Source organism: Myripristis murdjan, chromosome 2, assembly GCF_902150065.1.
Source record: "Myripristis murdjan chromosome 2, fMyrMur1.1, whole genome shotgun sequence".
Taxonomy (NCBI): domain Eukaryota; kingdom Metazoa; phylum Chordata; class Actinopteri; order Holocentriformes; family Holocentridae; genus Myripristis; species Myripristis murdjan.
This window is the reverse complement of record NC_043981.1, coordinates 17,381,471-17,394,264: the sequence shown is the minus strand read 5'-3', so window position 1 is coordinate 17,394,264 and position 12,794 is coordinate 17,381,471. Positions and strand designations below refer to the sequence as shown.

General features: G+C 43.3%; 1 protein-coding gene across 1 annotated transcript; it reads right to left on the bottom strand.

Annotated features, from left to right (window-relative positions):
• Positions 1-10,985: 10,985 nt before the first annotated feature.
• LOC115369694 (E3 ubiquitin-protein ligase TRIM63) lies at positions 10,986-12,106 on the bottom strand. The gene has a single exon (XM_074933727.1). It carries the CDS (start codon positions 12,033-12,035, stop codon positions 10,986-10,988), a length of 1,050 nt encoding a protein of 349 aa, XP_074789828.1. The 5' UTR covers positions 12,036-12,106.
• Between the last annotated feature and the right edge of the window lie 688 nt (positions 12,107-12,794).

The following is a 12,794-nucleotide window of genomic DNA, read 5'->3' as shown; positions in this document are numbered from 1 at the left end:
TAAGTAATACATCAGTAAAATAATGTTGCCTCGACTTAAGTACTTTTTTCCAATACATATTTACACACAAAGACAAAGAAAACAACGTTCAGGTTGTTTGCTAAGAATTGAAATCCGTCATGTGAAATATTAACTAAATGTAATTTGTATTGTACGACCTCCGAAACCGGATTAAATATGTAACTGTGTCCAGTTTGTTTGAGTTTGTCTGAAACCAGGAGGATGGGAGTTGCTGCTGCACAAATTGCTCTCTCATCTGTGTGTGTGTGTGTGTGTGTGTGTGTGTGTGTTTGCTGTGACATTAGGTAATACTTCTAATTTATGTGAAAGCAAAGCCTCACTTTACTGTTAATGCTATGAAACAAAGAGAAACGTCCTCCTGTCATCCTAAACTGTTCCTAAATCGATACCAGTGTTTCCTTGTTTTATTGATGAAGCCGTACGCCGTGTGTGTGTGTGTGTGTGTGTGTGTGTGTGTGTGTGTGTGTGTCTCATGCAGTTCTACCTGCCAAACAAGCCTGAGTCCCTATTACACCATATACCTCTCCTGGACTGTTTTCACCATCACCATCTCTGTTAATGATAAATATTATTTCTCCTGTCAGGCTCAGAGTCTCCTCGGGCTCCTTTACAAAACCTGAAACTACATTTTGACCCCCGGCCCCTGAAGCTGCAATGCAAACAGTTCCTCAAAAGATTCACAGTCCCGTGGGAAAGCCCCCGAGGTTGGAACTAAACGAAGTTATGGGCGTTTGTGCAAAGGCCCACTTGTTACCACGCCCCCTTGTGGCCAATTCAAACTGCTCCTCCAGTAGAAGTACTGTTCCTCTGCTGGTATGTGACTGCAGTAGAAGTAGAAGTACTGTTCCTCTGCTGGTATGTGACTGCAGTAGAAGTAGAAGTACTGTTCCTCTGCTGGTATGTGACTGCAGTAGAAGTAGAAGTACTGTTCCTCTGCTGGTATTTGACTGCAGTAGAAGTAGAAGTACTGTTCCTCTGCTGGTATGTGACTGCAGTAGAAGTAGAAGTACTGTCTCTCTGCTGGTATCTGACTGCAGTAGAAGTAGAAGTACTGTTCCTCTGCTGGTATCTGACTGCAGTAGAAGTAGAAGTAGTGCAGTAAAAGCTGTGATCTTTTCCATGCACTTAGAAAAGGAGGAGAGAACACGCTGCACACTGCATGCTTTTAAAGGGGCATTATGCTAAAACTGAAGTGAGGACCCTGTAGACTCAAGTGGCACATGTGGAATAAGCACATCATAGGATTGTTGAGTCTACATGGTTCTCATTGTCCAAACGTACCCGAATTTTTTTTCTAAATGAGTCTAAATGGTCCTCACTGCATTTTTTATGGTGCAGCTTTTATTGTGAAAATGACAAAAAGGAGAACCAACAAAGTAGAAGCAGGTTCCTCTTCTCGTCTTTACTGACTTGAGCTTTTATTGTGAAAGGCACCACAGTCTGTCATTGATCATTTGTTTCTCTGTAATGGATCTGATTTAAAAATGGACTGAGGTAAAAGTCAAATTACTGACTTTACAAAAGTACAAGTACAAAAAAGCTACTCAGCTGCAGTAACACGAGTACCCGCCCATGCAACACTGACATTTTGAACAGTGGTACTGCTTATATAACAGTCATACTCATAAACACACAAACACACACTGCATGTAGCACACACGAGCAGTGTGTGTGTGTGTGTGTGTGTGTGTGTGTGTGTGTGTATGTGTGTGTGTGTGTGTGTGTGTGTGTGTGTGTGTGTGTGTGTGTGTGTCGACTTCAGCTGCTGTTTGGTCAGTTGGTCAGCTGGAGAGTCTGCAGCCTCGACCCCATTCCTGGCCCCATGACTCTCCCTGTGTGTGTGTGTGTGTGTGTGTGTGTGTGTTTGTGTGCGTGTGTGTGTGTGTGTGTGTGTGTGTGGTTGGGGGATGGGAGGGCCTTGTTTAGCAACAGTTTACATGTGAGGACTAACTTTTGAGAAACCACAGTTCAAAAGACTGAGGACATTTTGGTTGGTCCTCACCAAGTTAACTGGCTAATTTTAATTTATTGGTTAAGATTAGGATTAGACTGGGGTTAGATTAGGGTTATGTTAAAGTTTGGGTTATGATTAGGATTAGGAATAAATCGGTTATGTCTCAGATTAGGGAAAGGCTTCAGAGGCTGTAATGAATGTAAGTTAATGCTTTGTCCCCACAAGACCAATGTGTGTGTGTGTGTGTGTGTGTGTGTGTGTGTGTGTGTGCGCTTAACTGTGCATAATGAGTCCATAATGAGTGTGTGCATATATATTGTGTGTATGTGTGTGTGTGAACTTTTATCTGCATTTGTGTGTGTGAGAGTGTGTATCTGTATTCATGCATCCATGACTGTGTGCTCATTTGGGTGTGTGTGTGTGTGTCAGTGTGTGTGTGTGTGTGTGTGTGTGTGTGTGTGTGTTCCTCTATTTCTGTACTAATGGGAATGTCCTCTTAAAGACAGTGAGACAGGGAAAATCCCCCAGTGGGACAAGATTTTTATGATCCTTACCTTTTTAAAACACAAACGATATTCAGATGGTGTCTCGATTCACAAATTTGACATTTTTCTGTTTCAAAACAGGAAGTTCAGGTGGGCTCTAACACGGGGACGGACTGCTCAAAACCTCAAAAAAGCTTTTCACCACAATCATGAGAAAAAATCCTGAAATAAGTGAAACTGCACTGCAGACAAGTGGGATTATCTCATCCCACTGTCAGATTTTTAACTCATTTGTGGAAAAACAAGATTTGTACACTAAATATGAGACTAAATTAGTTAATATGTGTATTTTTGCAGTGAACAACACCTTAAACTCTTTTGTCCTGCCTTGTTTCCAGAAAAAAACCCTGAAACTACACTGGATACAACTGCAGAAAAACAAGATTTTAACACGGAAGAAGAGACTAAACGGCTTATTTTTTGCAGTGTGCTGTATGTTATGATCCGGCGAATTAGCCAACAAGTTGAAAACGTCACGCAGGCATGCAGTGTTGTTTAGGATTAGATGTGAAGGAGTGAATGCAGCCGGTGGACGGGCCTCACAAGCCTGGTAATACATCCGTGCGGGTGCATGTGCGCGCACGTGTGTACATTAGCTGCCGGCGGGCGGTGAGCAGGCAGTTTGCCCTTCACTGGCTCAGGCCCGGCTGAATCACAGCTCTAAATTTAGCCTGCAGGCGCTGGCCGGCGGCCGGCTGGGCCTCGGCCAGGGGAAGTCCTGCCTGTTGCTCTTATTAAGGCAAAGCAAAACAGCCGCCACACTTAGAAAGCTGCAGCCCCGCCGCTGCCCTCTACCTGCGCTGACGGTCGCCCTTGTAAGAGATCCAGTAAAGCCTGCAGAGGACAGCCGGTCTGTTTTAGCACGCTGAGATTAGAAACGGGAGGTAAAGGTTGGCTGGTCAGTGGTCAGCACCTGACTCTCTGTCTCTCTGTGTCAGAACATGGCTGTGCTGTCTGAACCGGACACTGCCTGACCCACATTCACCACAGCCGCTTTGCTCCCCTGAAATCACACTGAAAAGGCACAGGAGCTTCAAAAGTGTAGAATCTGAAATTATTATTAAGTCAGGTTGTCAGTATCGGCTGGTGGTGATGGTGGCAAGATGTATTTCCACATGATGTATGTGTGTATTTGCGAGACAAAATCGTCAAATGAAGGCTGAATGAGTCCAAAATCGACAAAATCCAGAGTTTAATTCAATTTTTTAAACAATCAAGGCCTTACATCACGTGCTGTCTTTTCAAAGACAGATGAAAAAGTGGGTTCTCAATGGGTAGAAGTACATACGATAGCATATTAGGGCCATTTTAGGGAGAAAAAAAATATATATTAAAAAAAAAACATTATGAAAAAACTTGAGAAAACAAGATTATAGCCACAAATTTACAAGAAAAAAACTGGAAAAATATTTTTTCTTTTCTTTTTTTTTTTTTTTGGTCAAGGAACAAAGAACCAGGTTCTGCCAAAAACCTAAGTAAACAAATAAATAAAATAAAAAGTTTATTTAAAAATAAATAAATAAAACAAAAAATACATTTAAAAATAAATAAATAAAATAATTAATACATTTAAAAATAAATAAATAATACAATTAATAATGTTAGGCCCAGTACAATGGCCCTAAAATTATAAATACATGAAACAGAGCAGGTGGGATGTAATGTACAAAAACAGAGAGGAAATAGCTTCAGTAACCAGTAAGCTGTAAGTCTCAAGAAACAGACATAAAAATAGTCTCGGTAAGGCAGGCAGCTACCAGGTTGCAACACGTTTGTAACTCAGTCTCTGCCTCTCCGAGCCTATTTTTATGTCCATTTCTTGTTTTGAAGTGCCAGAGACTGAGAGCACAAGTTACAGCAAAAGTTTATAATGCATTTTGCAGTTTCCCACCTGCTCTAAGCATCAGAATATTGAAGTATTTCTAATTTATTAATCTTCAGCTGCATACTGTCTAGTTCAGCCTAGTTCAAACTGTAAATATATTATTAGTGACTTTAAGTGCTCTTGTACAGGACTAGCAGTACTTTGGTTTTACGGCAGGAGCTGGCCTGTGAACGCTGGGTTATGTATTCTCTCTAGAGGTGAGTGAGTGCATTCATGGTTATATGTTCAACAGTCACAGTTACATCAGTGTGTTACATTAGTGTGTTGTGAAAGGTGACACTGAACAAACTGGATTAAAATATTGTGATGGAGATTCTGTTGGACTCTTTGGTTAGTTGTTTGCTCTAGAGTGCATATTTTTGTCCGGATCCGTTCCGAGCCCCAGATTTTGCTTGTCCTCCATCTCTAGGTTACATGTACACCCAAAGTAGCCGCCATATTCATCATTTTTCACTGAAATAACACTGATGAGAGCGAACCCGACCTGAACCTGAACATAACTTGTAAATATTTGTCCAAACTCGTCCCAACTCCTCATGTCCCGACAGGTCCTGAAGGTCCTGGGTCGGGTATCCTCACTCTAGTTTGCACCCGTCAACTTTGGTTGAGTGCAATGATTTTTGCTCTTCATGCAGCAGGGTAACAAACTACAATGTGTACTTTGTTAGGATATGGCTGAACTCAAATAGTCAAATCAGGCCTGTAAAAAGCCAGGACGTTGACACTTTCTTTACTAGTCTTTTTTTTTTTTTTAAACTGCAAATAGTTGAACTACTCACCTTCAATCAGAACACAAAATGGTATTTTCACTTCCAGCTTGGATCTTTGATGACGTTTTCCAAGCAACAGACCTTCATGCTAACACTTTGGCATACGCCTCAGGAGGTTGACATGCCAATGGTCCAACGGCCCATTATTATGAAACTCCAGTAGTCTGAAAAATGTCTTATTGTGCAGAAAGCTCATTGGTCCAACAGTCTGATATCCTGAAAATAAACCCCCATTCCTCTGAAAATACACACTCTGTACTTACTGGAGTTCAGTGCCTGCTGCTGTGGATGCTGAGTTTTGCATTTTTCCACCTCATTATTCTAACCCCTAACTTAAAGAAACCCCTGCATACACTACACCAAACTTAACCAAATTCAAATTTTTCGGCCTCCCGGGCCTTCAGAGCAATGGATGTTTGTTTTTCAGGATAACTGGCTGTTGGAATAATGGGCTTTTAGTCCAACAGGACATTTTGGGACTGTTTGGGGTTCAGATCAATGGGCAGCCACATATCAGAGTGATAGAAAGGGCTCCATGTTAACACTTTAGCATTTAACTGTGAGCATGTTTTAATAAACTGCTTGATATAGTGAAGTGTTAGCATGGAATGCAATAATAACAGAATAAATGCCACTTTTACAGACTGGGTCCTTGAAGACGTCCTGAACCCCTCGATAATACAGGGCGTCCACAAAGTCTCTTTACAATTTAAAAGATCTGTTACAAAAGCAACTGATGAGATCCGTCAATCAGATTTGTTCTGTGTACTCAGTGGTTATCAAAGTTTTTAATCACGTTGCATTTGTGTATTTCACGTACCCTGTTGATGAAATAGATTCTGTTAAACAGACCCCTAAAAAATGGCTCGTCCTCAAGAAAAGGCACAGGGTGTATCGTGGTTTATTGAAACAAAATCGGATACGAAAACTCAGCGAAACTACAGGGTTAAGTATGGAAAACATCCACTGTCAGAGACTTTATGGACACCCTGTATTTTTGTGTATTTTTGTGTTTCTTGCGACACAAGGAGAACAGCCTGCTCTCCTTATTTACCTTTTCGTAACATGTCTTTAGATTGACAGAGGCACATTGTGAAGTGGCGCTGCGTCCCGTGCGCTCACCACCTCGTACACGTTTGTTAGAATGTGAGACCGCGACCCCCCCGACCCCCGAGCGCTAATATATATATCTGACATTGACATCCGAGCCACGCCGCCACAGAAAGGCTGCACGCACCGAGGTGAGCTGCAGCCATCACAGAGAATTCAATCTAGCTCACCTGCTGGGCCTGTACCTGCCACATCCATGTATGGTGCGTGTGCATGTGTGTGTGATAACACCGAAATAAATCCCCCCTCTCTCTCAGTGTGTGTGTGGTTTAAATCAGTGTTTCATGCTTACTTACATGTTTACTTCTATGAAATCAAAGAAAAGTCCAGCTCCTTATTTTAATCTGTATATGCTAAGTTTGGTTGCACTTAGTGTGTGTGCATATGCATGTGTGCCGCATGTCTACGTGTGTGTGAGTCTGCACGTTGGTACAGTACTGAGTGTGTCTGCCACCTGTCTGTGTCTGCAGTGTGTGTGTGTGTGTGTGTGTATGCTGTCTGTCTGCTTTAAAACAGCTGTGTGGGCCGCTGAGCTAAATTCAGACAGGCAGCCATGTCCACCTACAGTACTGTGGCTTTCATTTCACTCCAGTGAACTCTGGCACTGTAAACTACAGAGACAGAGAGCCACAGAGCCCAGTCGCCTCGGTGGAATATGTTTTTACGTCTCTGCAAACCAACAAATACGGTGAAACCTCAACGTTTCTGAAGCAAAAACACTTTGCATGTTAACATTTAGACTTACAGCCAATGTGGTGGAGCCTGCGTCAGCTTTAGTCATCTCTGTTTACTCCGTTTGCTTCGTCAGACACTAAAACCGCTTGGTTGAGGTTAGGAAAAGGTCACGGTTAAATATTAGCTACGTAATGTTATGTAAGTGGATTGCTTTACCACCAAAAAAAAAAAAAAAAAACAGGAAGAGGGCGCTGTTCCTCCAGAGCAAATAGAGCGAAGCAATTTTCTCTATCTTGCTCTCTCATTTGTTCATGTAAATATGATAATTACACTATTCCACAGGTCATTTAACAGAGATATATACTGATAGATAGATAGATAGATTTACTTTATTGATCCCAAACTGGGAAATTCCCATTTTAATTCCCATTTTAACGTGCAACTTAACTTAAAATGCATTGCTGTATAGAAAACAGAATATTTGGGTGTGTGATCTTTTGTCTTAGCGTGTTCGGTAGTGTCATGATCTGAATTTTTTTTTTGTTTCTGCATGAAAAACAATACAACTGCCAGCTTTTCCGCTGCTTTTTCTGCCCCGCCTCGTCTGACGGTGTGTGTGTCGGATCTGTTTTGTTTGCATACCAAATCCAGCAAAAAGACACGTGCGATCGGATCCGATTTAAATTACGCTCATGGGTGGTTTCGAAATGTGACTCAGATTTCTAGAAATGAAACTCAGTCTGAGCATTCAGATCGGGTGTCAAGTGTTTTTTTTGTTTTGTTTTTTTTTCCCACCGTCTCCCTCCATGTGACACTTATTTGTCGCGTGGAGAGTCTCACGTTGCACCGAGAAGAGCAGAAACCAGAAAAAATGGACGGCAGCCAGGAGGGAGCGCAGACGAGGAGGCTTTGGGCAACATGGTCTGCACTGAAACTCCAAAATGCAGTTGTACAAACAGTCACAACACACATGAAGTGATAAGAAATTAACAAAATTTGGAAAACAAGTCAGATTTAGCCTCTGAGTGAAGGCAGCATATCTCTGTGTCTGCGTGCCTGTGTGTGTGTGAGAGCTCCAGTATCTGCAGAGTGAGTGTGTGTGAAGCCGAGCTGACAGCCTGTCGGGTTTATCAGCGCCCGGCCTCTTCACAGTGACCACGTGGCTTTCTGAGTGCAGTCAGCTGCTGCAAGTGTGATGGGGGGCAAGGTCGCTCCCACACCGGGCGGGACGGGGGGCGGGCGGACTCCTCTTTCCTTTGTTTCACAGCATTTCATTAAAAAATATTTCTCCCTGCCTGGATCTCATTTCCTCTCCTCGCACCTTTTATTTTTAGAGTTGCAAGTTCACCTTCATTTCACCAAGCAGCCTCACAGAGATGAACAATCTCAGTTTACGACACCGCACGTTATATTAACTGCACTTACAAAACAGGAGCTGGTTTGTCAGTGAAGGTCGCAATAAGAAAAAGAGTTAAAGGCAGCAATTTAATGCCATAATTATGAACAAGGGAGGAGGGAGGTGGAGTCTGTAGGTGCTCCCGGGGCAAATAATAATCCAAATAATAAACCATCACTTGTGTGAAAGAGACTTGGTGTAAAGTAATAAAAAATTTTAGTAGGTAAATCATTAAAAAAGTCAACATGTTTTGACAAGAGCCTCACCTGTTGTTGCATACAACCAACAGGAGGATATCACATGACCCAGAGAACATCATGTGTCAAGTAAATAGAACAAACAAACAAAAAACACAAGAGACTACACAGAAAAATACATAGGCTACACAAGTGTCATAAACGGAAAATATGGGTTTGAGAATAAAAAGAGAGAGAGCCTACACGGGACTGAAACAGGTGGTTGAAACATTTTGGCTTTATTAGTGATTTAGCCATTCAGATGTTGTTTTTTTTAAAAATATTTCCCTTTTTGTCATCACATTTCCTGATATTTAGACTGTCTGCATCACCTATTTGTTTTAAATACTAAATACTAAATGTTTTTCCTGTTTCCAAGAGCGCCTGATATTTTCTCCATCCTTGTTTGATCCTATAAAGCAACCAGTCGTCTTTTTTCTCTTTCACAATATCTGCTCACCTGTTCTTTTTTTGTTTTTTAGAGTCATAAGGATGGTAAATTATATTTTGAAATAGCACAGCATTTCATTCACACATTGGGAATAAATTTATTTCCTCAAATTTTACCAGTCAGTTTGTCGATAATACAGATGGCCCAAAGTGTCAAATCGGATTTTTTTTTTGATTTTTTTTTTCATGTTATTCACTACACTGGAAAAAACACAAAGCAAGTTTTTGTTGATTTTATTCCTGTTGAGTATTAAAACTAAAACGAAGTGTTTTTTTTTTTTATTTGAAACAAAGTCCTCAGTGAGAAAACAGATTGTGAAGTATTTGGAACAGCTGGCCTGAAGAGTTCAATTAAAACATGAGATTTGAACGATTTAAAAAAGTAACACCCACTCTCACACAAAGACTGATCAGATTCAGCAAAATCACGGGATTTAATGGAAATGTCGGGAAAAATGGTCAGTAACTAAACCACTTTGTATTTTCGAGACTGCGAATGATGAATTTAACTTGAGAAAAGGCCAAAATGTCGTTGATTTATGGCTGTTTTGATTATTGGAATTAAAATATCTGAAGTTTTCAGATTTTTCTAGACACAGTTTCTACAAAAAACAGTGTGGCTCAATTTTCTAAACGTAGAAAATGATTGTTGTGAGGTTTTATTTGCCCCCTTCAGTTGGCGGCCCTCCCTCGTTTGAAGGTTAAGGTGATATTTATCATGAATATTTGTGTCTCTCTGTTGAACCAAAGCTCCTCTATCGGTGCTCTTGTGCGACAGAAATAGATCCAGGTGACGAGTGAGGCGGCTCGGTGAGCTTTTCATTTACAGTTTAAGGTCGGCCTGCTCTTTGTGTGACGATGACATGATGCGGTGGAAATAGAGCAGGTCAGCGAGGTCGCCCGCACCGATTTGGGCAAAGTGCTTCGCTTCGGCCGGGCGTCTTTCCATTCATGAAGAGGCCCGATAACGGCGCTGGGCCCGACCCTCAGCCGGCAGCGCTCCCAGAATACCTCAGGGCAGCTGGGACGGTGTGCAGGGTCAGGCTCGGAAACACGAACCCCCCTCCCATCCTCCTCAACGCAGCTATTCCAGTCCTCTCACCACCTCGCCCATTCATCCTGGTAAAAATAGCCTCTATTTTCACCAGACAGAAGACTAAGTAAGGCTATGAGGCATTTTCATGACCCATGTAAATATAGGAAAATGTTGCACGGCTAAATGAAGCGCCCTCAGTGTGTTTCAAGGTGGGAAACTCCCGGAGAAGATCAGCTGTGAGACGAGAGAAATGATGATGTAAAAATATATTTATATCGTGATCCATCAGTGGTTTCACAGCACATGATGTTACCTGTTACCTAACTTCGTCTCGCCTGGTGGTGCGTAATGCCGCTCTCCGAATCATGACTCCAAAGAAAAGACACAAATCATATCTGAATTCAACTTTATTCACACCCTCAAGGACATTCGAAAGTAACAACAGTGTCTGAAACGATCAAGTGCATCATTTGCATTTCAAGTTTTCAGTTGGACAAAGAGAGACATTTTGAACACAATAAATATACTTTGTTTTTTTTTTTTTGTTGGTTTTTTGTCTCGTCTAGACTTGAAGGATGCGTGTGAAAAGCATTCAAGTGTAAACGTTTTTTTTTTTTTACTTTGTGATATCAACTTCAAGAGATATCAAAAGGATACAGTACAATATAAATGTCGAGGAAAATACAAAAGTATAAAAAAGAAGCAAGTCAATACAAAATGTTTCATTTTGTACGTGTAAAAAAACAAACGTTCAAAAAGAATTGCACGGCTCCACTTTTCCTTGAATACCTGACTTTCTCATAAAGCAGCGTCTTCCTCAACCTTTCTCTATTATCTCATCGTCTTCACTCAGAAATGTCCCAAACTTGCGTCAAAGCCCTTATCTCCCAAAGTAACGCCAGAACAATTACTCCTCCTCTTCTTCCTCTTCCTCTGTCACCGCATCCTCCTCTCCGCCATCATCATTCAGTCCAAAGTCCATCTGACTGAGCAGGGCCTCCACGTCCTCTGTGTCCAGGGTGAGGTGGTCCATGCTCTCGAAGCCCGGCTCGGGCCTCTGCAGCTGGGGTCCTCTGGCCGTCTCCTTGGCCTGATTGATGAGATCCTTGGAGCCGAGCAGGAACTCGGCCACGCCGCTCTTCTCCATGCTCTGCGACACCTTCTCCTTCAGCTCGTTGCTGGTCTGCAGCTGCTGCTTGTACTGGTCGGCCAGGGAGCGGAGCGTGGCCACCTTCTCCTCCTCCTCTTGCGAGATCTGCTCCACCAGCTGGGCCTTGCGCTCCTCCAGGATGGCGTAGAGCAGGTCGAAGCTCTCTCCGAGGCGCCGCTTCTGCAGGTCGCCGTTCTCTTGGACGATCTTGCACGTGTCCTCCATCTGGGCCATGATGGCCTGGATGCAGCTGTTCCCGGCGGCCAGCATGTCCACGGCGTTGCGCAGCTCGGCCTTCTGGCTCTGGTAGACCGTCTCCAGCGGGGAAACCTCGCAGTCCTTGTGCTGGCCGAACACTTTGCACATGGAGCAGGTTGGCGTCTGGCAGGTGATGCAGTAGATGTTGATGCGCTCGTCCTCATGATCCTTGCACTTGGGTGCTTTGGTGTCCTTGTCCTTCAGTGGGGGATCAAGGGACCCGCCGCTGTCGCCCTGCTTCTCCTGCTGCTGCTTGTAAATATCAATGATGTTCTCCACCAGCAGGTTCCTCTGGAGCCCGTAGACACCGTGGCGGTCCAGCACCACCTCAAAGCGGCAGGTAGGGCAGCGGAAGATGCCGCCGGAGTAGTGGTAGGGGTTGCGTGAGTCGTAGAGGTCGCTGGCGCAGCCGCGGCACAGGTTGTGCTGGCAGGGCAGGATGACCACCGGCTTGGTGAACATGTCCAGGCAGATGGGACAGCTCAGCTGCTTCTCCAGGCTCTCCATGGGGCTGGGAGGGCGCACCACTTGGCCCGTCTGGATATCCATTTTGCGGGGCTTCTTTCTCGGTTTAGGTTCTCTGAATCCTGAAGGTCCCTAATCACCCGGATTAGGTGTTGACTCTCTTCCTTTGTGTCTTTTTAACAGACTGCTACAGCGTGTAACTGTCTCGCTTCGTTTATTTTAATCTGCCCGGCCGTGAGAAAGCCCCGAGCTTTTATACCCCCGGGGATGGACACCCGATCCCCGACAAACCATCTGAGGCACAGTCCGAGGCACACCCCTCCGCTTGTTTGTGAGGCTCAGTTCGGAGAAAATAGCCGCCCCCCCTCCTGCTTTGGCACATGCCATACTTAGCTTCCACCCCCGCCCCCGCCTGTTGCCTCCCTGCCTTTTCTGTGGGAGAAGTGCAAACGGGACGACAACCCAAACAAGCCCCCTTGTGACGGGACGGTCTGAGACTGGCAGCACTTCATGCACTGCCAACAACAACATGTTGCAGGACACTGACTGACTCCGAAATTCAAATGTGTTTACATGTTTGATTCTGCATCTCCAGTGTTGAAATAAACATGGGCATGGTGTGTTTTCTGCCTCACAAATCAACTTGGTAAACACATTATGCATGATCCATATGTGTTTTTATAGTGTGTTTGGTGTATAAATTATTTGTTTTCAGGACTAATTTTCCACAAAAGCAAATGCAATTGTTTGTTACGTCAAGAAATGAGTTTAGGTGTTTAATCGATAAGGGAATTATTGAGAAGATCTGTCTTTTTTGTGTCAAATGCATTTTAATTTTATATT

Bases quoted from the DNA above. Each gene is read 5' to 3' on its own strand.
- LOC115369694 (XM_074933727.1), bottom strand. From the start codon at position 12,035: ATGGATATCCAGACGGGCCAAGTGGTGCGCCCTCCCAGCCCCATGGAG.